This window comes from Erinaceus europaeus, chromosome 3 (assembly GCF_950295315.1).
Source record: "Erinaceus europaeus chromosome 3, mEriEur2.1, whole genome shotgun sequence".
Lineage (NCBI taxonomy): Eukaryota > Metazoa > Chordata > Mammalia > Eulipotyphla > Erinaceidae > Erinaceus > Erinaceus europaeus.
The window spans coordinates 177,633,419-177,659,926 of NC_080164.1; the positions used below are offsets into that span (position 1 = coordinate 177,633,419).

General features: G+C 46.1%; 1 protein-coding gene across 2 annotated transcripts; it reads right to left on the minus strand.

The window, feature by feature from the left end:
- Positions 1-677: 677 nt before the first annotated feature.
- BST1 (bone marrow stromal cell antigen 1) lies at positions 678-24,011 on the minus strand. Of its 2 annotated transcripts, XM_007517883.3 has the most exons (9): positions 23,777-24,011; positions 21,116-21,242; positions 19,882-20,017; positions 17,535-17,617; positions 15,233-15,309; positions 14,342-14,434; positions 11,037-11,123; positions 6,206-6,265; positions 678-988 (listed from the first exon to the last, which is right to left on the minus strand). In XM_007517883.3, the coding sequence occupies exons 1-9, from the start codon at positions 23,953-23,955 to the stop codon at positions 880-882; spliced, it is 951 nt and encodes a 316-aa protein (XP_007517945.1). In that variant the 5' UTR covers positions 23,956-24,011; the 3' UTR covers positions 678-879. The 2 variants fall into 2 exon arrangements, with proteins under 2 accessions (XP_007517945.1, XP_060044291.1); XM_060188308.1 differs by lacking the exon at positions 11,037-11,123.
- Positions 24,012-26,508: the final 2,497 nt, after the last annotated feature.

Genomic DNA, 26,508 nt, shown 5'->3' on the forward strand with positions numbered 1-26,508 from the left:
GGGCAGTAGTGCAGCCGGTTAATCACACATGGCGTGAAGCACAAGAACCAACATAAGGATCCTGGTTCAATCCCCCAGCTCCCCACCTGCAGGGGGGGTCACTTCACAAGCAGTGAAGCAGGTCTGCAAGTGTCTATCTTTCTCTTCCCTTCTGTCTACCCTACCTCTCTCCATTTCTGTCTGTCCTATCCAACAACAACGACATCAATAACAATAATAATAATAACCACAACCATGATAAAACAACAAGGGCAACAAAAGGGGGGAAAAGTAGCCTCCAGGAGCAGTGGATTCGTGGTGCAGGCACTGAGCTCCAGCAATCACCCTGGAGGCAAAAAAGAAAGAAAGAAATACAAATTAAAAAGAGAGAAGAAGAGAGAGAGAGACAATGGGGGGGTCAGCAGATAGCTCACCTGGTCAAGTACACACTTTACTTTGTGTAAGGAGCTAGGCTAGAGCCCCCAGACACCACATGGGGGCACCATGGAAAACAGGAAGTCCCACGAGAGGTGGAACAGGGTTGTGGTGTCTCTCCTGTCTCTGACCCTCTTTCCTCTCTGTCTCTCACCCTCTATCAAAAGAAAAGAAAAAAGGGGGGGGATCAAAAAAGAAAAAGGGAAGAAAAGGCCACAAAAGTGTACGACTGTGTAAGCACAGAGCTCCAGCAAAACGTCTGCTCAAGGGCAAGAAAGAGCCAAGATGCATTTATTTCCAAGCCACCCTTCAGCATGTAAACCATGACAATTCATTTCAGGAATTTTTGTTCATAGCAGGAAGCTTCTTTAGACATCGGATTCTCCTGGTCCAACAGAAGAAGCAGGGGTCATTGAAGGAGGGTAGGTTTTAGGGCGGGACCAGGTAGCACAGCTGAGTTTCCTGTCAGAACTGAGCGGCTGAAGCCAGAGCCGCCACGAAGAGAGGAGCGATGAGCCCGGCACCTGGTTCTGCGTAGGGGGAGGGCACTCCTCTTTGAGAAGATGCTGCTGCCCTACAAATGGAAAAAGAAATGGAGACAATGTCCATTTGGGTGTATGGTGCTGACTTGCAAAGTCATACATGCACAGTATAGGAAATGTTAATAATGGGGCCGGGTGGTGGTATGCTCAGTTGAGAGCACATGTTATCAAGTTCAAGGGCCAGAGTTCAAGCCCCCCGTTCTCGATTAGAAGCTTCACAAGCAGTGAAGCAGTGAAGCAGTGCTGCAGATGTCTGTTTCTCTTTCTATCTCCCTTTCTATGCCAGTTACTCTTGTCTCTATCCAATAAATGAATAAAAAATGATAAACATTTTTAAAAGATCTATCTTTAAAAATATGTTAATAGCAAGAGAGCTAGAAAGTGAAATGTCAAATTGCCCCTAAGTCTCCTAATTTCCATTTTCTGTAAAGATTGACCCTTAAGAACCTGGGTAGCTCTTCCAGGACTCACTCTCTCTCTCTCTCTCTCTCTCTCTCTCTCGTCCCTAAGTACAAATGGGTGGGGGGATAGCATAATGGTTATGCAAAAATACTTCATGCCTATAGATCTGAAAATCCAGGGTTTAAACCCACACACTACCATAAACAGTGTTCTCATAGAAAGAAAAGAAGAAAAAAGGGAAAAGAAAAGAAGGAAAAGGAATGAAAGAGAAAGAAAGAAAGGAAAGGAAAGAAAGGAAAGGAAAGGAATGGGAAGGAAAGGCAAATTCCAAGTGCAAATGGAATTTGTTACTTGTCCTTTACTTTAACATGGTATCCTGGTCAACTCCCATTTTAGCATTTGTGGAGCGAATTTACTCTTCTTCATGGAATGAATTAATCTCTGTGAGTAGACCTGTATGTATTGTGTGGGTTTAAGATTAACTTAAGCCACACTTCCAGTTGATGGGAAATTCATCATCAGAGTCTAAATAAGGAAGAAAACATCCCGGTGTAAAGGTTTCAGAGAGTGGTCTGGACACAAATATGAATACAACTCATAGCAGGTGAGGTCTGACCACAAGATGGTTTAAAAACAAAAGTTAGGGGGCCGGGTGGTAGCACACCTGATTGAAAAAAATTGTTCAGCAGAGAAGCAGTTACAGAAGGCAGACCTTCCACTTTCTGCACTCACAATGACCCTGGGTCCATACTCCCAGAGGGATAAAGAATAGGGAAGCTATCAAGGGAGGGGATTGGATATGGAGCTCTGGGGGTGGGCAATGTGTGGAAATGTACCCCTCTTATTCTATGGTCTTGTCAATGGTTCCATTTTATAAATTTTTAAAAAATGCACAAGGTCCTGGGTTCAAGCCCCCAGTCCCCACTTGCAGGAGGAAAACTTCAAGAGCAGTGAGGCAGTGCTTCAGGTCTGTCTCTATCTATCTATCTATCTATCTATCTATCTATCTATCTATCTCCTTATTTCCTCCTTACCTCTCAATTTCTGTCTCTATCCAAAAAATAATAAACAAAATATGTTTAAAAGCCAGACATTACTGAATTATTTTACACCACTTATGAAGCAAACTACTATTGGTTTGAAAATGTAAGAGAAGAATAAATATGGATGATCTCACTCATGGACAGAAGTGGAGAAATAACAGAAGGGGAAATACAAAAGCAGGATCTGCACTGGGTTGGTGTATTGCATCAAAGTAAAAAATCTCCTGGGGTTGGGTGGAGGAGGACCTAGGCTGGAAGTGAGAGTGTTTTGCAGAAAAACAGAAATTTTACATTTGTACCATCAACTGTATATACTGTAAACCATCAGTTCCGCCAATAAAAATTAAAGAAGTTTGTAACTCGCGCCAGTGGGTTGTCCACAAGTTTGTACCAGGGCCCCACCTGCTGGACATTTCTGATTTGGTTTGTGTCCTAGACTAGATTCACATGATTTTTTTTTTAAATAGTGAATTAGCACAAGGATCTATTCTTGAAGCACTTTTTCAAGTGCTTTTGGCCTTTTAGATCTCTTCTTCTGTGACTATTCTATTTATATACTTCCCCCATTTTTGGATGGGGTCATTTATTTATTTTGTTGTTGCTGCTGCTGGGTTTGGTGAACTTTTTATACAATTTGGTTATTAGCCTTTTGTCTGATGTATGACATGGAAAGATATTCTCCCATTCTGTGAGGGGTCTCTTGGTTTGGGTAGTAGTTTTTTTCTGTGCAGAAGCTTTTTAATTTGATGTAGTCCCATAGGTTTATGCTTGCCTTAGTTTTCTTTGTAATTAGATTTGTTTCATTGAAGATGTCTTTAAAATTTATGTGGAAAAGAGTTCTGCCAATCTTTTCCTCTAAGTATCTGATAGTTTCTGGTCTAACATCCAAGCTGATCCACTTGGAATTTACTTTTGTATTTGGTGAAATATAGTGGCTCAGTTTCATTCTTCTGCATGTTTCAACCCATTTTTTTCAACACCGTCTATTGAAGAGACTCTGCTTTCCCCATTTAATAGTCTGGGCACCTTTGTCAAAGATTAGATGTCCATAGGTGTGGGGGCTCACTACTGGGCTCTCAATTCTATTCCACTGCTCAGTGTGCCTATTCATGTTCCAGTACCAAGCAGTTTTTATGACAATGTCCTATAATACAATTTTAGATCTGAGAGTGTGTTGCCTTCAGTTTTGTTCTTTCTTCTCAAGACTGTTTTGGCAATTCTAGGTATTTTCTGGTTCCAGATACATTTATAGTTTTTGTTCTATTCTCCAAAATATTGGGTGGGACCTTGATGGGGATAGCATTAAATTTGTAGATGGCTCTGGGTAGTATATTCACTTTGATGGTGTTAATTCTTCCAACCTATGAACATGGAATATCTTTCCACTTCTTTGTGTCTTTTTATGTTTCACAAGGATCTATTCTTACTATAATTTTTAATTTTATGTTTGGGAAATATGGGTCAGAAGTGGGTGAGGGGTGGCCCATAGATTATTTTATCACTCCAGGACTGACTTCTTCATTCTCCCTGTCAGACAGAGAGAAGAGGAAGCCAACCACAACACTGGAACTTCCTTCCTCTGGTGCTTACTCCTGCTAGGTGGTGCTGAGGCTCGAACCCAGGCCACACTCGTGGCAAAGCACACACCACACCTGACGAGCTACCTTCCTGTCCCCTTGTTTGATTTTGAATAAAATAAAATAATACTGAAATAGGGAGTTGGGCAGTAGCACAGCAGCTTATGTGCAGGTGGTGCAAAGCTCAAGGACAAGCTTAAGGATCCCGGTTCAAGCCCCCGGCTCCCCACCTGCAGGAAAGTTGCTTCACAAGTGGTGAAGCAGGTCTGTAGGTGTCTTTCTCTTCCTCTCTCTGTATTCCCCTCCTCTCTCCATTTCTCTCTGTCCTAACAACAATGACATCAATTACAACAATAAAACAACAAGGGCAACAGAAAGGAATAAACAAATGAATATTTAAATAAATAAATAAGTAATACTGAAATAAACAAGAATGATAATCTCTCTTCTTCTTTTTCTACCTCTTATCCATTCCTCTCCCTAAATAACCATGATGAGCAATTTGAAGCTTCTCTTCTGAGACTTTTTTAAAAAATCATTTATGCCCATAATCCTGCAAAACAGAAATAGAAGTTTGTGCCCCTCTGTTTACATGTCTAGGCTCATCATTCTTCCTTCCTCCCTTCCTTTTTTCCTTTATTTCTGCCTTTCTCTTTCTTTCACTCTTTTATTTTCTATTTTCTTTCTCTTTTTTTTTTTTTTTTTTGCCTCCAGGGTTATTGCTGGGACTCAGTGCCTGAACCATGAATCCACTGCTTCTATTTTTTTTTTCCTTTCATTGCCCTTGTTGTCTATTGTTGTAGGACAGAGAGAAATGGAGAGAGGAGAGGAATACAGAGAAGGGGAGGGGAAAGATAGACACCTGCAGACCTGCTTCACCACTCTTGAAGTGACTCCCCCCCCCATCGCAGGTGGGTAGCCAGGGGCTTCAACCAGGATCCTGACACCAGTCTTTGTGTTTCACGCCATGTGCATTTAACCTGCTGCGCTACCACCCGACCCCCCTCTCTTCCTTTCTTTTCTTTTTTTGTTCTTTCCCCCTTCTGTCCTCTCTTCCCCCCCTTCTTTCTTCCTCCCTATAAGTAACCAGGGCCTTGCACATATGTAATTTCACTGTTCCGAGGCATTTTTTTCATCCAGAGACAGAGGGAGAGACACACACACACACACACACACACACACAGAAAATAGCACTAGAGCTACCTCTGTTGACTCAGCTCTGCTCACATGGTGCTGGGGATCAATCCAGAGTCACGTGCATAGGAATGCAGGTGTCCTACCCAGTGAACTATTTCTCCAGCCTCTCCAAGGCTCTCGTAAGAGCTCTGACTACCTGGCCTCTTTCTGAACAGTCTTTGGCTCTGCTGGGTAGATACCAATCATTTTTCCACTCATTCCTTTCTAAGCAGCTACCAGCTTTCTTTCCAAGCAACCCATGTTCCCAAAACACACCTTTCAGTGAAGGAAAGAGGTTCAAAAGTCTCTGACTCCCTGACACTTGCAGTTTTCAAAGGTGGGAGACAGGCAGTAAAGATTAAACTTAATAAGCAAAGGAGTCAGAAGATGAAATGGAAAATCAAAGCATGACCATAATGTAAAATGCAAGTTGTAATTTTATTTTTTAATAATTGAGTATTTTTTATTTTTTAATGAGAGATAAACAGAGGGAAAGACCAGAGCACTGCTCAGCTCTGGCTTATGGTGGTGCTGGGGTTTGAACCTGGGATCTCAGAGCCTCAGGCATGAGGGTCTTTTGCATAACCATTATGCTGTCTCTCCAGCCTACAAGCTGTCATTTTAAAGACTAGTAGGAGGACTGGTATCACAATCAAAGCTGCCCCCAGACTAACCATCCTCAGCAGGCATTCAGGTAGCTCACCTGAGCCAAGAGCAGAACATGGGTCTGTGAGTTACTCCCGTGCCAGGGAAATGCAGTTCACCTGCCAGGGGAAACAAAGGCCGGTGGTCTAGACTCTTTGTGGGAGCCTATCCCAAAGCAGGAAGCTCCACTAGAAAGACAATCCCTCTAGCTCAGCCTGATTCAAAGCCCGAGATGAGGCTTTATCCAGATCAACCTTCGCCCATACCTGCCTTATCCTCTAACCTCACAAGCCTCCTGGAGTCTCATATTGGCTTCAATTCATATTGCAGGTGACCAGGGTTCCAGAAGTAGTAAGGACTGGCTACAGTGGGGAAGCAAGGCTGGCAAGTTGAAACATTTACTTACGATTTTAAGGCACAGTCAGGGTGAGAGCTGTGGTCCACGCACATCAAGAGTTTCACTGGTCTGTGGAATAAGAAGAGGACTGAAAGGATTACCAGAGTGACTTCCATCAAAGGATGTGACCGCAAGGTACCAGGGACGCAAACTCTGACACTGAAGAAAATGCCAGCTGTTTCCTTTTTAAAACAGCCAGCTTTGAGTCTGAGTGTAGCCGTCCCTGGGGGCTGAAGGCATCATGTTAAGCGAGATAAGCCAAAAAGAGAAGGATGAATACCAGATGATCTCACGCACAGGTGGGACTCAAGAAACAAAGACAGAAAGGGGAAACACCGCTCAACAAATTGTTTGGCTTCATATGTTAACTCTCTTTTCAATCACCAGGTTCCAGATGCCACCAGGATGCTGGCCAGGCTTCCCTGGATTGAAGACCCCACCAATGTGTCCTGGAGCTCAGCTTCCCCAGAGACACACCTTACTAGGGAAAGAGAGAGGCAGACTGGGAGTATGGACCGACTAGTCAACACCCATGTTCAGTGGGGAAGCAATTACAGAAGCCAGACCTTCTACCTTCTGCATCCCACAACGACCCTGGGTCCATACTCCCAGAGGACTAGAGAATGGGAAAGCTATCATGGGAGGGGGTGGGTTATGGGGATTGGGTGGTGGGAATTGTGTGGAGTTGTACCCCTCCTACCTTATGTTTTTGTTCATTAATCCTTTCTTAAATAAAAAATTTTTTAAAAAAAGAAAGGGGAAACACCCCCACCTGCAGGGGAGTCGCTTCACAGGCGGTGAAGCAGGTCTGCAGGTGTCTATCTTTCTCTCCCCCCCTCTGTCTTCCCCTCCTCTCTCCATTTCTCTCTGTCCTATCCAACAACCACTGACAATATCAATAACAACAAGGGCAACAAAAGAGAATAAATTTTATAAAGGGGGGGAACACAAAGAAAAACGTGGACTGGGTTTGGTGTATTGCACCAAAGCAAAGGACTCTGGGGAGGGGTGCAGGGAGGGGGTTGGGGTAAGGGGACTTAGGGTCCTGGCTTGTTGTGGCAAAAACTGGAGCTGAGATTGCTTTGCAGACACCTATCATGGGGGGATGAGACGTTGTACTCATATGTCAGCAACTGGACTATAAACCATTAACATGCCAATAAAAATGATAGAAAGATAAAACAGTCCAGCTTATGGGAGTCAGGTAGTAGCGCAGCAGGTTAAGCGCAGGTGGCACAAAGCGCAAGGACCGGCATAAGGATCCCGGTTCGAGCCCACAGCTCCCCACCTGCAGGGGAGTCGCTTCACAGACGGTGAAGCAGGTCTGCAGGTGTCTCTCTTTCTCTCCCCCTCTCTGTCTTCCCCTCTTCTCTCTATTTCTCTCTGTCCTATCCAACAACAATGACATCAATAACTACAGTAATAAAACCACAAGGGCAACAAAAGGGAACAAATAACTATTTTTTTTAAAAAGCCCAGCTTTTATTGAGCACTTACTATGTACCAGGGAACCTGACTACGGGTTTTATGTAGATCAAGTTATTTAATCCCCACAAGAGTCAAATGGAGCAGGTGAGGGTGAAAGCCAGCCTACGCGCCAGGGCACCCGGAAGTCAAGCATTGTCACACTGGCTTCCCAAGAAAGGAAAGTCTTTACTATATTCCAGCATGCAGGGAAGCTCAAATCTCTTGCCCTCAGGGTTGGGCAGTGGCACACCTGGTTGAGCATATTTGTGTGCCTTGTGGGTTCAAGCCCCTACTCCCCACCAGGAAGGAAGGAGCACACCCAGTTAAATACACATATCACCATGACCTGGGTTCAGGCCTCTCATCTCCCCACCTGCAGGGGGCAAGCTACAGATTGGTGAAGCAGGTCATCAGGCCTCTCTCTCTCTCTCTCATCCCCCCCTCTCAGTTTCTCTATGTCCTATCAAGTATAATAGGAAAAAAATGGCCACCAGGAGCAATGGATTTATAGTGCAGGCACTGAGCCCCAGTAATAACCCTGGTGGCAAGAAAAAGAAAAAGAAGAAAAAGGGAGAGAGGAAATAAAAAAGAAACAACAGTCACCTAGGTGTGAGGATATGGCCTGGACACTTCCATTGTTGGTCTGCTTCTAAGACCCCTTCTGTTTTGATCATCACGTAAGGTTCGCTTGCATTGCTTAACGCTGTGGTCTATTTACATAATCATTGTTTTGTTTGAGACCCGCCCTGGTTTAATCCCCACTGGTTTGAGCTCTTTTTTCCTTCTTCCCACCCCCTATCCTACGTACTTCCTCTTCCTGACACTTCTGCCTCAGGAGATATAAAGGACAGGACTTTCTAATGAATAGAGATTTGATTGATTGCACTGCATTTCTGCTCATCAATAAAGACTGAACTGCATCCCAGCTCAGTGAGTCCCTGGTCGTCTGTCTCCCGCCCACGAAGCTAGCCTGGCATTCCATCTTGCTTATTTCTTGAGGGAGTTAAAATAAAAAGAAAAAAGAAAGTGGGCTTTGGAATAAACAGGACAAGGGTTTGAAGTTCATCGGGACATCTGACCTGGAGGACGATGTGTTTTCTGTGCCTTCCTTCCAAAAGCACAGAGCAGAGCAGGTCGTAGGTTCTGCTGACTGTTTTTAAAGTGAAAGGAAAAGAAATAAATGGTAGGACAGGAGTAACCAAGAGAACACAGATGAGTGAAATGTCACCAAAGCTTCAAGATGCAGGAAAGAGAAGAGCTTTGAGGGGTTTGTTCCTGGGGATAACCCTCACTTCCCGAAGGCTCCAGGGGAGACGGCCAAGCTGTGGAGTTTGAGAGAAGCCAGAGACTGAGCAGAGGCTGATGGGACATGGGTACTGGACAAGATGGTGGGTACCATTTCCGCCCTGCAGACCCACAGCCTTTCAGGAAAGTCACCACCTCCTTATACTGTTGGACTTGTTCCCAGTGAACCTATGAGGCCTACAGACATAGGAATGAAGACAGAAAAACAGTCGGAGGAATTCCCATGTCAGAGGAGAACCTTCAACTGAGCCAGGGTTTGAGCCAAGGTTACCTACACTTCAAACAAACAAACAACAACAACAAAAAAGAATAAGTGATTAGAAATTTGGAGTTTCTCACACAGAATGGGCTCAATACATAGCAACAGTTACTACTGTTATGTCCCTGTGGGTCTATAGTTAAGATGAGTCATATCTCTAAGTCCAGCTTACATCTTATCCTGTGCAAGGACCCCACAGGCTGGGTAGAGACCAAAGATTCAAAGATGCAGACGGGGCCAGGTGGTGGTGCATCTAGCAAAGCATAGATGTTACCAAGCACAAGGACCTGGGTTCGAGCTCCCACTCCCCACCTGCAGGGAGGACACTTCACAAACCATGAAGCAAGCACTGCAAGCATATCTCTCTCTCTCTCTCTCTCTCTCTCTCTCCCTTTTTATCTTCCCCTCCTCTTTCAAATTCTCTCTGTCCTATCCAAGAAAATAAATAAATAAAATTTAAAAGGGGGGGAAATGTCTGCAAGGAGCAGTAGATTCATCGTACAGGCACCAAGTCCCGGTGATAACCCTAGTGGCAATAAAAATAATAATAATAATAGATGCAGAGAGGACAGTTGCAGTTCACAGGTTACTCACATGCTTAAGCAAGCCAAGGAGGACTCTGGGTATACAAGAAAGTGGCCAAGGACTATCTCATTTCTCATGTAAGTGGCATGAGACTCAGTACAGGGAGAGGCCAGAAGGATGCTCAGTGCTTACATTCAGTGTCTTCACAGAAGGCATAGCCCCATGTTTCCTGGGACACTGGTCCCAGGAAAACCCTCTTTAAAAATAATTAGTCTACCTGTATGTTAGCTGTTGGGCTCAGGCAAAAATTACTATACTCATAGGCCCCTTGGAACATATCTAAAATAGACTCCCTAGCTTCTCACATGAAGACACTTAGTTTCATCTGCTCTATTCCTGCCTTTTTGTTCCTGCTTATTAAACAATTTATTCTGCTTTATATCTTACTGCCTTTCAACCATCAAGTTGCAGATGATACCACGATACTATCCTGACTTCCCTGGGCAGACAACCTCTCGCAAAGTGTGTCCTGAAGTCTCACCTCCCCAGAGCCCTGCCCCACTAGAAACAGGATGGAAGGTATGGGTCCACCTGCCAATGTCCATGTCCAGTGGAGAAGCAGTTATAGAAGCTAGACCTTTCACCTTCTGCACCCCATAAAGAATTCTGGTTCATACTCCCAATGGGATAAAGAATAGGAAAACTTCCAATGAAGGGGATGGAATACTGAACTCTGGTGGTAGAAGTGTATGAAATAGTACCCCCATTGTCTTACAATCTTGTTGATCATTATTAAATCACTAATAAATGTGTGTTCAAAACATAGAAGTCAGAGGCAGAAAGAGAGAGAGAGAGAGAGAGAAAGAAAGAAAGAAAGAAAGGAAGAAAGAAAGAGAGAGAGAGAGGCCAGGTGGTGGTGCACCTGGTTAAGTGCACACTTTACCTGGGTTGAAGCCACTGGCCCCCACCTGCACGGGAAAAGCTTCACAAGTGGTGAACCAGGGCTGAAGGTGTCTTTTTGTCTCTCTCCCTCTCTACCAACCCCTTTCCCTCTTTATTTCTGGCTGTCTCTCTCCAATAAGTAAATAAAGATGATTTAAAAAATAAAAACAAAGACTGAAAGAGAGCCCAGCACCAAAGCTGCCTTCAGTGAGGTCAGGGCCAGGCATGAACTAGGGCCACACGCTCCAAGTACTCAGAACAACCCTCTTGACCAGCCCCTGCCCCCCCCCCAGGACCACTGCCGCCCTTACATGTGCTTGCCAGTCATAACCAGCCACCTACGTGTAGTTGTCGATACAGCTGTACTTGAAGCCCATACTCCTCAGTCTCTCTTCCAGGATTTTCATGCTGCCTTCTCCGCACGACTCCCTAAAATGCAAAAACACACCTAGAGATAAAAGCAAACAAAAGCGGACACCAGGCTGCTGGTCCTGCTTCGTAATCTGGGTATTAGGGGTCAGGCGGTGGCTACCCGGTTAAGCGCACACATTACAGCACACAAGGACCCTGGTTCAAGTCCCTAGTCCCCTGCTGCAGAGGAAAGCTTCACAAGTGGCGCAGCCCACCCAAGTGTCTCTCTGTCTCTTTCCCTTTCTCTGTCTCCCCCCCAACCCTCTCAATTTCTCTCTGTCTCTATCCAATGATCAACGAATTAAGCAAGTAAGCTGGGTGTTCAGACAGCAGGCAGGAGAAGGAGGAGGTTCAGCTGTCTAGTTCATTAAACTTCCTTCAGGGGTGGGGAGACAGGTAGGGAGAGGCGACATCCAAAGTCAGGTCCATCCTGGAACCCTGGATCTGCCAAACAAAAATTCTACCACCAATAACAACAACAATAATAACCACAATGATGATTAAAAAACAAGGGCAACAAAAAAAAGAAAAGAAATAAATAAGATATTAAAAAAAGAAATTCTACCACCGGTTGTTGCCTGGGCTTCAATACCAAGAGTATCTTTCCTTCCCTTCTCCATTTTCAGGCAGACGACCATACTTCCTGGTGTTGCCAGATGGTGTGTTTCTCATCATTACTCTGAGGTACTCATAGTTAGCCATATTGCATTGCTTACCTCAGCTATCAAATTGCTTAATTCATTTTAAAAAATAATAAAAAGGCAAAATTGGGGAGTCAGGTGGAAGTGCAGCAGGTTAAGCGCATGTGGCACAAAGCACAAGAACTAGTGTAAGGATCCCTGTTTGAGCCCCCGGCTCCCTGCCTGCAGGGGAGTCGCTTCACAGGCGGTGAAGCAGGTCTGCAGGTGTCTGTCTTTCTCTCTCGCTCTCTGTCTTCCCCTACTCTCTCCATTTCTCTCTGTGCTATCCAACAATGATAACGTCAATAACAACAACAATAATAACTACAACAGTAAAACAATAAGGGCAACAAAAGGAAATAAATATTTTAAAAAGGAGAAAAAAAGAAACAATAAAATAAAAAGGCAGAACCAGCAAGAAGTCTAAATGAGGTTACACTTTTTTAAAAATAACTTTTCCTTACCTTTATTTATTTATTTATTTATTTATTTATTTATTTATAGGATAGAGACAGAAAGATTGAGAAGGGAGGGGAGACAGAGAAGGAGAGAGACAGAGAGACACCTGCATAGCTGCTTCACCACTCGTGAAGCTTCCTTTCCCCCTGTAGATGGGGGTCTTGACACTGAGACTCTGTCTCTGGTTTGGCAGTCCTGCGTTCAAGTTTGATGCACTTCATACTAGGGAGGATGGGATTCGATCCCAGAGCCTCAGGCTTGTCAACCCAATGGTGCTTGGCTGAGTTATCCCCCTGGTTCTGCCAGTCAGCGCTTCTCTCCCCGCTAGTGTTCTCTGACAGGTGAGAGAAAGCTGTGTAGGGTGTGCTTCCCCCGAATGAGCTTAGCCAAAGACTGAGAGAAAGTTCAGCCTAACAGAACCTTTCTCAGTTACCACTTGCAAAAATGCGCTGTGTAAACAAAGTCAAATAGACATTGGGGTATGGTGGCAAATGGTACTGCATGTCCCCTCTCTCTCTCTCTCCTTCCATCTCTCCCCCCATAATTAAAAGATAAATAATTTTTAAATAAGTAGCATTCACATCATGCAGATGTGAAGCCACAGTGCTAAGTTTTCTTTGCCTTTTCTTTTTTTGCCTCCAGGGTTATCACAGGGGCTCGATGCCTGCCTGCACTATGAATCCACTGCTCCTGGCAGTCATCTTTTTCCCATTGTTGTTGGATAGGACAGAGAGAAATTGAGGAGACAGAGGAATTCAAGAGAGGAGGAGACAAAGATAGACACCTGCAGACCTGCTTCACTGCTTGCAAGGCGACACCGGCCTGAAGGTGGGGGGTGGAAGGCTCGAACTAGGATCCTTGCACGGGTCCTTGTGCTTCATATCAAGTGCGCTTAGCCCGGTACGCTACCACCCGGCCCCCAAGAATGTTTTCTTGGTCAGTTAATTACTAGTAATGTGGAATTGGTTGTGGTGTAAGAATAAATTCTTTGTTACGGAGTTCGAGAGTTGTTTCTAAGAACGCCTGGTAAGGGATTGGGGGCCTGCAAATGACCAGAAACAGGAAATGGCTCTGAGCTACACATATACCTAAGGAATTCACGCTCTCCTCTCCAAAGCTGTCCGCACAGCTCAAGAAGGAGCCTGAATATCCTTGGTTGACAAGAGTTCTCTGGAGAATAGAGACTCTCTCTGGACTCTGGCTCGTGGCAGAAGGCTGAGTCTTGGCCTTTCTGTAGCCACTAGTAGGAGTCCGTCGGTAGCGCAGTGGGTTAAGCGCAGGTGGTGCAAAGCACAAATACCGGCAGAAGGATCCCAGTTCAAGCCCCTGACTCCCCACCTACAGGGGAGTCACTTCACAGGCAGTGAAGCAGGTCTTCAGGTGTCTATCTTTCTCTCCCCCTCTCTGTTTTCCCCTCCTCTCTCCATTTCTCTGTCCTAACAACGACGGCATCAATAACAACAACTACAACAACAATAAAAAAAAAGGGCAACAAAAGGGAAAAGAAAAAAAAAAAAGAAAGAAAATGCTACTACTTACCCCCAAAAGTGAACGCTGATCATAGCACATGCAAGGAAAGCTTATTGGCCCAGGCTGGGCAGTGGTGCATTAAGTCAAGCCAACATAGTACAAAGCACAAGAACCCGCCCAAGGATCTGGGTTTGAGCCCCCAGATCCCCACCTGTAGGAGGGTCACCTCTCAAGTGGTAAAGCGGATCTGCAGGTGTCTGTCTTTATTTCTTCTCTCTCTCTCTCTGTCTTTTAATCTTTATTTATTGGATAGAGACAGCCAGAAATTGACAGGAAAGAGGAAGATAGAGAGGGAGAGAGATAGAGAGACACGTGCAGCACTGCCTCACCACTTGCAAAACTTTCCCCTGCAGCTGGGGACTGAGGGCTTGAACCTAGGTCCTTGTACACATGTCGCATATGCACTCAACCAAGTGTGCTACCATCCAGACCCCCTCTCTTTCTCTCCTCCGCCCCCTCTATCTTCCCCCCTCCCATCTCAGTTTCTCTCTGCCTTATCCAATAATAGAAAGAAATGAAAGAAAGCTTACAAGTATAATTAGAGCTATCAGCGACAACGTGACTTACACTCGGGGGCGTCCAATCTCATGCATGACCCAGACCTCAATCCGTGTGACTTTATCCTGCTGGAGGTAGGGGATTTCAAAATCTGCAAAAAATCTGAGAGGTGGGGAAGGTGATTCAGAAAATCCTGATGCTACGTGACACTTTCTCCATTTCAATAACAGTTGGTTAACACTTTTGTTTCGAAGCTTCTAGCGTATCTTTTAGCTTTGGTTGTTTTAGTTGACTTGTTTCTTTCATACGGGCATCAGTTGTTCATGCCACAAACAGCTAATCAGGGCTCTGGTCTCCAGGCCATTTGACTGTGATTTCTTGGCTCTACCTGGATTTAAATACATAAGCATTTGGGACCAGGTGGTGGAACACCCAGTACAGTGTACATGTTATAGTGCATAAGGATCCTGGTTCAAGACCCTGGTCTCCACCCACATGGGAGAAGCTTCATGAGTGGGGAAGTAGTGCTGCAGTTCTCTCTCTGTCTCTCCCTCTGTGTGTGTGTGTGTGTGTCCCTCTCTTAACCCCCTTCCCTTTCAATTTCTCTTTGTCTCTATCCAAAAATGAATGAATAAATAAATTAAATAAGCATTCGACTGGGAATCAGAGCAAATCACTTTGTCTTTCTCAATCATTTTGTGGGGAGGCAGGGCTTAGTGGCTTACAGTACTGTGGTCGACACACAGGCACGATGTCTCTGCAGCACATTCTGGGGACTCAGAAGGACTTGGATTCTCCCCACCAGCATGCACCGGGACTCCAAGGATTCCCCCGGTCCCTTCTCTGTGCCCTTTCCCCGGAGGTGGGCACATTGCACCAAAACGCAGGGTGAGACTCTTAAACTTCAGTTCATAATAACTACACGGTTTTGGTTGAACTTGTGGGGGCTGGTGGTCTCACCCTTTGACAGGATAGGCTCCCCTGGGCTCCGATCCGTTCAGCATAACATAGATCACTCCGGAGCTGTCCTGAGCATACTGCAAGGAAAAAACACAGACCTTCTGGGTAGACCTTAGGCTGTCATTTCATAGCTATGGAATGCACACTACGGGAAGAAGAGGGGAGAGGAGAAGAGGGGAAAGAAGGGGAGAGAAGGGGAGGGAAGGAGAGGGGTGGGAGTGGAGGGGAGGGGAGGGGAAAGAAGGGGAGGGAAGGGAAGGGGAGGGGAGGGGAAAGAAAGGGGAAGAAGGGGAGAGAAGGGGAGAGGGGAGGGGAGGGGAGAGGAGGGAGGGGAGGAGAGAGAAGGGAAGGGGAGTGGGGAGAGGAGATGGTGTGTTTCTAGTATTCTGAGGTTGTTTTCCCTTTCGTTTTCTTTTTTCATTTTTCTTACTTTTTATATTTTTATTTAGTTATTGATTATTGGATAGAGACAGAGAGAAATTGAGAGGAAGGAAGAGATAGAGAGGGAAAGAAACAGAGAGACACCTGCAGACCTGTTTCACCATTTGTGAAGCTTTCCACCTCCAGGTGGGGTCCATGCTCCCAGAGGGCTAGAGAGTGGGAAGGCTATCAGGGGAGGGGGTGGGATCTGGAGATCTGGGGGGTGGGAATTGTGTGGAGTTGTGCCCCTCCTACCCTATGGTTTTGTTAACGTCTCCTTTTATAAATAAATAAATAAATGCTTTACAATAAGTGGGGGAAGCGGAGCACTGCTCAGCTCTGTGACTTCTGAGACGTCAGCTATGCGAGCTGGTGCACTGAAATAAGAGACAGAAATCCCTGGGTGGGGCCAGGGCGGTAGCGCAGGATTCGAGTTCAAACCACACGTGTGTGGGTGAGGTCTCAGGTTTGATTCCTGGCACCACATGGGCTGAAGCGGCACTCTGATTTTTCTCTCTTTCTGTCTCAATAATCATTTTATTAAAAAGATAAAAAGACTCTGGGGAGGAGAAAGGCTTCACAAGGAGTGAAGCAGCATTCTTCATCTTTCCTTCTCCCATTCCCTCTCCTCCCTCCCTTCTCAATTTATATATATTTACTTATTTATTTCCCCTTTTGTTGCCCTTTTTTGTTGTTGTTGTAGTTATTATTGTTGTTGTTATTGATATCGTCGTTGTTGGATAGGACAGAGAGAAATGGAGAGAGGAGGGGAAGACAGAGAGGGGGGAGAGAAAGACAGACACCTGCAGACCTGCTTCACCGCCTGTGAAGCGACTCCCCCGCAGCTGGGGAGCCGGGGGGAACTGGGATCCTTACACCGGTCCTTGCGCTTTGCACCACATACGCTTAACCCTCTGAGCTACTGCCTGACTCCCTTCCTTCTCAATTTCTATCTCTGTCAAATAAACAAACAAACAAACAGATAAATAGAATTTTTTTAAAAAGACTTTAATGATAAAGTTTAAAAAATACTTTTGGCAGGCCAGGAGATGGGTACAGTGGGCACAGTATATTTCCTGCCTGTGTCAGGCTGTGGGTTCATTCTCTAGAACTGCGTAGGACAAAGCAATGCTCTCTAGTCTCTTATCTCTTGCTTATAAAGCAACAGAAGAAAAACAAATTGGAAAGCACCACTAAGCTCCCCCTTGTGTACAAAGTGTGCATTACAGGGGCCAGGTGGAGGCGCACTGGTTAAGCATACACAATTATCACTGCGGGCCAGCTGTGGCACAGCCAATTAAGTGCACACCTTACTTTTCACACGGACTCAGGTTCAAGCCTCTGGTCCCCACCTGTGGGGAGCTTCATAAGCACTGCTGTGCCTCGGGTCTCTCTCTCTCTCTCTCTCTCTCTTTTTCTAGAGCACTACTCAGCTCAGGCTTATGGTGTTGCTGGGGATTGAACCTCGGACCTTTGATGCCTCAGGCAAGAAAGTCGTTCTGCATAACCATTATGCTATCTCCCAAGTCCCATATCTGTCTTTCTCTCCCTATGTTCCCCTTGCCTCTCAATTTCTCTGTCTTGTCCAACCAAAGAAAAATAAAATAAAGTAAATAAATTAAGTTTAACTAAATAATAAAGCACTATGCTATCAATACAATATGAACAATAAAAACCATCCACACTGGGTGTTTTCTCAATGTCAGGTGATGCTGAGTATTTGAGCTGGGGGAGGGAGTGAACCAGGAAGTTGTAAAGGTGGGAGTTAAGTCTGAGGGTAGCTTCCAGATGAGTCCTGAGCCTTCCCTGTTCCCTCTTCTGTCCCATGCCCGCAGGTCCCCACCCCACTGCCCGGTCAGCCATCTATGCAGCCCAGTGCTACCTGCATGGATGCCCGCTTCCAGTAGGAATCCACCGGGTTGTTCTCACAGTCCTCCATTGTTGGGCAGGATTCATAATCAAGTCCTGAGGGGGAAAGAGACACATCGCATCTCAAAGTTCATGTCAGGGTTCCATCCCTGGTATCATAAATGCCAGAGCTCTGCGACACCCTGGTGTCTCTCTCTCTTTCTCTCTGTCTCTCTCAAATTCAATGCATTGGGGCCAGGCAGTGGCACATCTGGTTATGCACAGATGTTACCAGGCTTAAAGACCCAGATTCAGGCCCCAGATCCCCACTTGCAGCGTGTGTGTGTGTGTGTGGGGGGGGGGAGTTTCACAAGCAGTGAGGCAGGTCTGCAGATGTCTCTGTCTCTCTCCCTCCACTACCTACCTGGCCTGTTTCAATATTTCTCTGTCCTGGTTGATAAAGTGGAGCAGGGAGAAAAAAATGGCTGCCAGGGACTGGGAGTATGGACTGACCAGTCAATGCCCATGTTCAGTGGGGAAGCAATTACAGAAGCCAGGCCCTCCACCTTCTGCAACCCACAATAACCTTGGGTACATACTCCCAGAGGGATAAAGAATAGGAAAGCTATCAGGGGAGGGAATGGGATATAGAGATCTGGTGGTGGGAATTGTGTGGAGTTGTACCCCTCCTATCCTACAGTTTTATTAATGTCTCCTTTATTAAATAAATAAATAATTTTTTAATGTCTGCCAGGAGCAGTGCATTAGTTGTGCAGGCACCATGCCCCAGCAATAACCCTGGTGGCAATAAAAATAAATAAAGAGATAGATATTATAAAAAGGAAAAAATGGCCAGATGGCACATCAAAATAAAATTCTATAAGGGTAAACAGGCAACCCAGCAAATAGGAAAAGACATTTGCACACTACACTTCAGACAAGCAGTTAATATCAAACATCTATGAAGAAATCCTACAGCAACAACCCAATTAAAAGATGGGTAGAAGATATGAATAGATGGTTCTCTAAAAGAAGAGACATAAGGCCTCCAGACATAATGCAGAGATGTTCTAATTCCCTCGTCTTCAGAGAAATGCAGCTCAAAACCACACTGAGCTTCTGCCTCACACCTGTGAGAATGGGCTCCATCAATAAAACAAGAGAAGTGTCGGAGAGGATGTGGAGAGAGAGGAACTCTACTGCACTGCTGGTGGGAGTGAGGACTGGTGCAGCCATGACGGAGAACAGTGTGGAGAATCCTTCAACAAATACAATGGATGTACCATATGACGCAGCAATTCCACCGCAAGGCATATACCCAAAGGAAGTAACAACACTGATTCATCGGAATATATGCTCTCCCATGTTTATAGTGGCTTTATTCACAATAACAAAAACCTGGACACAACCAAAATGCCCTTCAACAGATGACTGGATTAAAAAAGTTGTAAGACATATACGTAATCGAGTATTATGCAGCAATAAAAAGAGGATGGAATTGGATAAGATGATGCTCAGTGAAGCAAGTAAGGAGGGAAGGACAACTACAGGATGGGCTCACTCATATGCGGAATATAGACAATTAAATATACAAATGTGAAAAAAAATGTTTTTCAGCCAGAGCGCTGCTCAGCTCTAGTTTATGGTGGTGCAGGGGACTGATCTGGGACTTTGGAGCCTCAGGCATGAGAGTCTCTTTGCATAGCTATTATGCTACCCACTCACCCCACACCCCTCCACCCCCCCCATCCCCCCGCCTGCCCTAGAACAAAATATTGACCTATTTTCAAGACTGTGGGAGAACTATAGTGGTTATCTGTGGGGATGGGGACGGGAACACAGACCTTTGGTAATGGGAGTGGTGAAAAAATAAATCAATAAGTTTTTAAATATTTATTTATTCCCTTTTGTTGCCCTTGTTTTTTTAATTGTGTAGTCATTATTATTGTTATTGATGTTGTCATTGTTGGATAGGACACAGAGAAATGGAAAGAGGAGGGGAAGATAGAGAGGGGGTGAGAAAGATAGACACCTGCAGATCTGCTTCACCACTTGTGAAGCGACTCCCCCTGCAGGTGGGGAGCCAGGGAATCGAACCAGGATACTTATGCCAGTCCTTGCGCTTTGCGCCACGTGCACTTAACCCGCTGCGCTACTGCCCGACTCCCAATAAAAGTTTTTAAAAGGAAAATTAGACTAAGCCTGTGTTCTACCCAATATGCATAAGTCCTACTCCCACAGGTCTGCCCACCCAGCCCACGGAGACCCAGTTGCTGGAGCAAAGACACCTATCCCTTGCCAGGCACAACCTGTGAAGGGCAATGGAGAGCCTGGTAGCACACACTCCAGCAGTCTCAGGTGCCACAGAGGGCAAGTCTTACCTGAGGCGTTTCTCTGGCGGCACCAACTCAGGAAGTCACCCACCCTACCATACAGCACATCACACAGGGGCGTGAAGCGGCGGGTCTGGTCTGCAAAGCTGGTGACCAGGAGATGGTTATTCTCCCAGAACAGGGACTGAGGGAAGACAGACAGACCGTGATGCTACAGGATGAAATCCAGATGATTTTTTTCAAGTCCAAAGTCACTCCAGGCTGACTTGAGGACAATTGAGCTTTCATTACCTATTCAGGAAGGGCAGCAGGTATGTTCCCAGCAACACAAAGAATACTATGTATCTTGCCTGTGTAATATATGTGGTACAATGTCCATATGTTATACATGTTACACTATTGCGTATGTAGTATTTCCTTCCTTTTATTTTTTTATTATCTTTATTTATTTATTGGCTAGAAACTGTCAGAAATAGAGAGGAAGGGGGAGACAGAGAGGGAGAGAGACAGGAAGACACCTGCAACCCTGCTTCACCACTCGCAAAGCAGACAGAGAGGGAGAGAGACAGGAAGACACCTGCAACCCTGCTTCACCACTCGCAAAGCCCTCCCAAACCCAGTTTTATAACTTTGTATATTTATTATACTAAGGGGGCCAAGAAAGACTAAGAAAGGGCTTGGATGGGGGTGCACCTGGTTGAGCACACATGTTAGAGTGTGCAAGAACCTGGGTTCAAGCCCCCAGTTCCCACCTGCAGGGGGAAACCTTTGCGAGTGGTACAGCAGATCTGCAGGTATCTATCTCTATGTCTCTCTTCCTCCCTGTCTCCCCCTTCCCTCTAAATATCTGATTGTCTCTATCCAATAAATAAAGATAATAAAATAAATTAATTAACATCAATAGAGAGGTTTGAAAAAAGAAAGGAAAGAGAAAAGAAAGAAAGAAAGAAAGAAAAAAAGAAAGAAAGAAGGAAAGAAAGGAGATACCCCAGCACTGCTCTGCAACCCATGTTGCTCCTCTGTATCACTAGCACTTGAACCCAGAGCCAAGTGCATGGTAAGTCACGCACTTTGTGGGTGAGCTATCTCCCTATGCCAACACAATGTAACTTTGCTGCTTGGCAATTGGTGACACTGGGGACAGCTGCAGGGACATCTTCTCACAGCTGGGCCTGCACTATGGTTCTCTCCATAGAAAGAGACAGCCAGAGACACAGACAACTCCACAGACACAGATGCAGGCAGGCACACACGGGCAGACACAAGCACAGTCTAGAGTTACCTTGTCTCTGGGAAGAGGGTGCCAGGAGAGGTTTAGGAAGAGATCATAGTCTGAGGGGAGCACAGAACAGGGCTCCTTCTCCAGAACCACTTTAAAGGCTTCCCAGATAGCCGTGCAGTTCTTGCTCCTGCATAAAAGAACAAGTCAAAAAGAGGAAAGAGTCACCCTGGGGGTGGGCGCAGTGGATAAAGCCTAAACTCTCAAGCATGAGGTCCTGCATTCCATGCTTGATGGCACATGTGATGCTCTGGTTCACTCTCCCCCTTCCTGGCTCTCTCATTAATCAGGAAATAGATCTTTAAAAATATCAAGAAGTTGGGGGCCAGGCGGTAGTGCAGCTGGTTAAGCATACAAGGTGCAAAACGCCAAAGACCAGCCTAAAGATCCCAGTTCGAGCCCCCGGCTCTCTACCTGCAGGGGTGTTGCTTCACAGGGGGTGAAGCAGGTGTGCAGGTATCTGTCTTTCTCTCCCCATCTCTGTTTCCCCCTCCTCTCTCCATTTCTCTGTGTCCTTTCCAACAACAACAGCAGTGGCAATAGTAGCAACAACAAGGGCAACAAAATGAAAAAAAAATGGCTGCCAGTGTAGGCACTGAGTCCCAGTGATAACCCTGGAGGCATATATATATATATATATATGTGTGTGTGTGTGTGTGTGTGTGTGTGTGTGTGTGTGTGTGTGTGTGTAAATAAGAAAAGAAAGCAATGAAACTGGGCTGGGGAGGCATTATAATGGTTCTTCAGAAGCCTTTCATGCCTGAGGCTCTCATGTCTCAGGTTCAAGCCCAGCAGTACAATAAGCCAGAGCTGAGCTTACAGTCTCTCTCTCTCTCATATTAAAATAAAGTAAATAAAAAACAAAATACTTTTTTAAAAAAAATAATAAGGCAATGAAACTTATCACCCAATGATGTCACTCCAGCTCTCCTTACATGCTCTCAAGACTTAAATGTTCAGCTGACTTAGTGACAGTCAACTCTGTGGGGCTACCTCTGCTAAAAAAAAAAAAAAAAAAGTAGTGAATTGTCACCACAATTACATTAAGTCTGATACCGACAGGATTAAAAGAAACGCAGGGTTTCAAAGTAATGGTAGAGTGTGGGGCCAACTGGTGACAGACCTGGTTAAGCACACACACTACAGTGTATAAGGACCAGGGTTCAAGCCCCCGGTACCCACCTGCAAGGGGAAAGCTTCACGAGTGGTGAAGCAGGGCTGCAGGTCTCTCTCTCTCCCTCTCTCTCTCTCTCTTTCTCTCTCTCTCTGTTTCTCTGTCTCTATCCAGTAATAAATAAAATAAAATTTAGGGGGCCAGACAGTAGCACAGCAGGTTAAGCACACATGACACAAAGCGCATGAACCAGTGTAAGGATCCCAGTTTGAGTCCCCAGCTCCCCATCTGTAGGGGAGTCGCTTCACAGGCGGTGAAGCAGGGCTGCAGGTGTCTATCTTACTCTCCCCCTCTGTCTTCCCCCTTCTCTCAGCTTCTTTCTGTTCTGTCCAACAACAACAGCAATGGCAACAAGGGCAACAAAATGGGAAAGATGGCCTCCAGGAGCCGTGGATTTGCAGTGCAGGCACCGAGCCCCAGCAATAACCCTGGAGTCAAAAAAACCATTAAAAACATTTTAAAGGAGAAAGAATGTTCTCAAAGTAATGGAAATGTTACCCCAAGGTGCTGTGCAGACACCTTAGAGCTCAGACACAGTCACCCCAAGTAGTCAAAGGAGCAGCAGACGCAACAGAAGATACATCCTCTCTAACCCACACAGCGTCTTGTTCCCGTGAGGGGTTAGAGCCCAGGCCCCTTCTGGTTCCCGGCCAAATGAGGCCTCAAGGTGGGCAGCAGCTGATAAAGCCCAGGGAGGAAGGCGGGCACAGAGGAGGCTTTCTGGCACATTGCTGAGTCAGCCACACCCTCCAGCCTCTCCTGGTTCTCCTCAGCTCTCCCCATGGGTCCCAACTCCTTGGCACTGTGAAACAGTGTCAGCAAGGCAGGGGAAGCCCTCACTGCAAAAGGCCTATAGTGAGGAGGTCTGTTCCAGCCTGCATTCCTGGAATCTGCTGGAGGGTGCTGACTAAGCCTGTCCTGGTTGTCATCCAAAGTCCCCTGCCCCCCAACCCTTGCCCTACACACACACACACACACACACACACACACACACACACACCCCTTCACCTCTAGTCAGACTTCTCATTTTATATAAACACACAGGCACCCTCTCTAGGCAGTCCCCGATGCTATTCTCTCTCCTCAACTCCAGACCCCCACCCCCCAGTCTTCTCTCGCCCCCTAGGCCCCCACACTCTGAACTTTACAATCCCCATCCACCACCCCACCCCCTACCAAACCAGGTGAGGCCGCCCCCCCCAACTACACACACCCCCAACCCTGGTCTTGACACCCTTCCCTCCTACCCTCCAACCCTCTCCAGTCCACTCTGCCACCCCCATCCCTGCTTCTCCCACTCCTCCATTCAACTCCTCCATCTCCCCAATTCCTCCATCTCCCCTCCCTCATCCCCTCCACCTCGCCACTTCCCCCCTCCTTCCCTCCCTTTTCCTATTCCCGCTCTCCTTCCCCCAACCCCAGCCCCGAAGCCGGTATTCCTCCCCTAGTCCTGCTCTCCCACCTCCCGCCGGCCACGCTGGGCCCCTCACCGCTGCTCGGGGCCCAGCAGCCTAGTGTAGTCCGCGCAGCGCCCCAGGAAGATGCTCTGCAGCTGCGCGCTGCTGCCCTCGCCGCTCCACCGCGCGCCCGCGCCTGCCCACAGCGCCGGCAGCACCCACAGCACCAGCAGCACCAGCCCTGCCGCCCGCCGCCACCGCGGTGCCCACATCGCTAGGCCCGGAGGCTGCGGCCCGCGCTTCCTCTTCCTGGAGGTCAAGGGCGGCTCCCCACCCAGCTTCCAGCCCTCCCCGTTCTGGGGAGACAAGGCCCCTAAGAGGGGTGAGGTGTCCGGCGCTGAGGTCAGTGTGGGGACGGACACTCTGGGCTGGGTCCCGCACCTTGTGGTTTCCTCTATTTGCACTTTTTTATTTAAACTTTACACTTTAAAAAAAAATTTATTTATGTATTCCCTTTTGTTGCCCTTGTTTTCTTGTTGTGGTTATTATTGTTAGTTATTGATGTCGTCCTTGTTGGATAGGACAGAGAGAAATGGAGAGGGGAGGGGAAGACGGAGAGGGGGAGAGAGAGACAGACACCTGCAGACCTGCTTCACCCCTGTGAATCGACTCCCCTGCAGGTGGGGAGCCTGGGGGGGGACTGGAGGGGGGCTGGAACCGGTATCCTTATGCTGGTCCTTGAGCTTTGCCACATGCGCTTAACCCCCTGCGCTACGGTCCAACTGCCCTATTTGCACTTTTTAAGTGAATCTCTCTTTCTTCCTCTCTCTACTTCCTTTTCCTCTTCCTTCCTACCTCAATTTCTTCTTCCTTTAAAATTTTTTATTTTAGATCAGAGATTGACTGATACAGAAAGAAAGACCAGAGCACAGGGTCGGGTGGTGGCGCACCAGGTTGAGCGCATATGTGACAGTGTGCAAGGGCCTGGGTTCTAGCCCAGCTCCCCACCTGCAGGGGGAAAGCTTCACGAGTGGTGAAGCAGTGATGCTGGTGTCTCTCTGCCTCTCTCCCTGTCTATTTCCCCCTTTCCTCTTGATTTCTGGCTACCTCAATCCAATAAATAAAGATAATTTTTTTTTTAATTTTTAAAAAGAAAGATCAGAGCACTGCTCAGCTCTGACTGATGGTGCAGGAGATGGAACCTGTGACCTCGGAGCCTCAGGCATGAAAGTCTCTTACATGTCCATTATGCTGTCTCCCAATCTTTCTTCTTTTCTTTATCTCTTTTCTTTTCTTTCTTCCTTCCTTTCTTTCTTTGCTTTTCTTTGTTTTCTGTTTTGCCTTTCACCCTCTCTCTTTTCTTTCCTTCTTCCCTTCCTTCCTTCCTTCCTTCTTTACGTTCTCCTTCCTTCCTTTCTTCCTCTCTCTTTCTTTTATCATTGCCACTATGGAACTTCACTCCCTGCTGACTTTATCAGAGGCACAGAAGCTGCAGGGGCCCGTGCTCTAAGCTGGGTGCAGCACAAGGCAAAGTAGACCCCCCCCCCCTCCCAAGCGAGCTACATCACAGGCCTTCTCCTGGTTTCTTTAATTCAATTCATTTCTTTCTTTTTCAGTATTTTTTTTTCTATGAAACAGAGACAAGAGCACTTCTCTAGTGCCTGGGATTGAACTTGGAACCTCAGGGCCTCAGGCATGCAGACATGTCTATCTCCTTAGAGATCATGCAAGAGTGGGCCTGCCGCCTGGGTCAACCTGTGATCTCTGATCTCTCCACAGTCACTGAAAGTCTCTGTCAGCCCGTTTAGCTTTCACAGGAAGTCTACATCACCACCCAGACACAAGCTGGAGTCTGACTCTAAGTAGCTTCCACAGCCTCCCGAATGCCAGCTTTCACTCCAGGCCTGTGGAGAGGTGCCCAGGCTGATGAAGCCAAGATGGAGAGAGAGACAGAGGGAGAGGAGAGATTGCTCATCAAAAGAAAAGAAAGATTATCTTGACCCCCAAACCATAACATTTGTGCAGACATCTTCTTTCCCACCGATTACTCATGAGTCACTCTTCTCTTCACAAAGAACAAGAAGCACAGAAGTGCTGAGTATTGGTTTGTCGTGTGTGGCATGGCCTCTGAAAGCATCATTTTTATCTCTGTCACATCAAACATGGATTTAGAAAAAAAAAAAAAAGAAAAAACTTATCTGTGTTTGCTTTGGAGACATCTTTGGAGAAACAGGTTCATCAGCAAGGAAAACAAAACAAAAAACTCAATGGGACTACATTATCCTTCAAAGTTTCTTTTTTTTTTTTTTTTTTTTTTTGTGTAGCCTTGAAAGTTTCTGTACAGCAAAAGGGACCATCAGCAAAACTGAAAGATACCTTACAGAATGGGAAAATATCACCCAGCAGAGAAAGGGCTAGCAACCAAGATATATAGAGAACTCACAAAACTCAGTAACAAAAACCAATTCAAGGAGCCCTGTGTCAAAAAAAGTGAAGCAAACTGCTGACCTGACATGTCTCTATGCTGTTTCTTAATGTTTCCATTTAGGCTTTGTTCTGTGACTTCCTAGAAGGAAACAGGATAGTTTATCTTTCCCCATCATACTCTCAGAAAGTTTTTTTTTTTCTTCCCTATGTCACTCATAGTCCCAATATAATGATCTCACAAACTGTACCAATAATCAGCTTTTACAGGATTACGACCTTGCGAATATTATTCACGGCAGAGTGTCTACTTTTCTGTCATTGTGTTTCCTTTATTGCAAATGTCTTGCTTATCCTGCAGGTGATAACTGCCCCCCCCCACACACACACACCCTACCTGC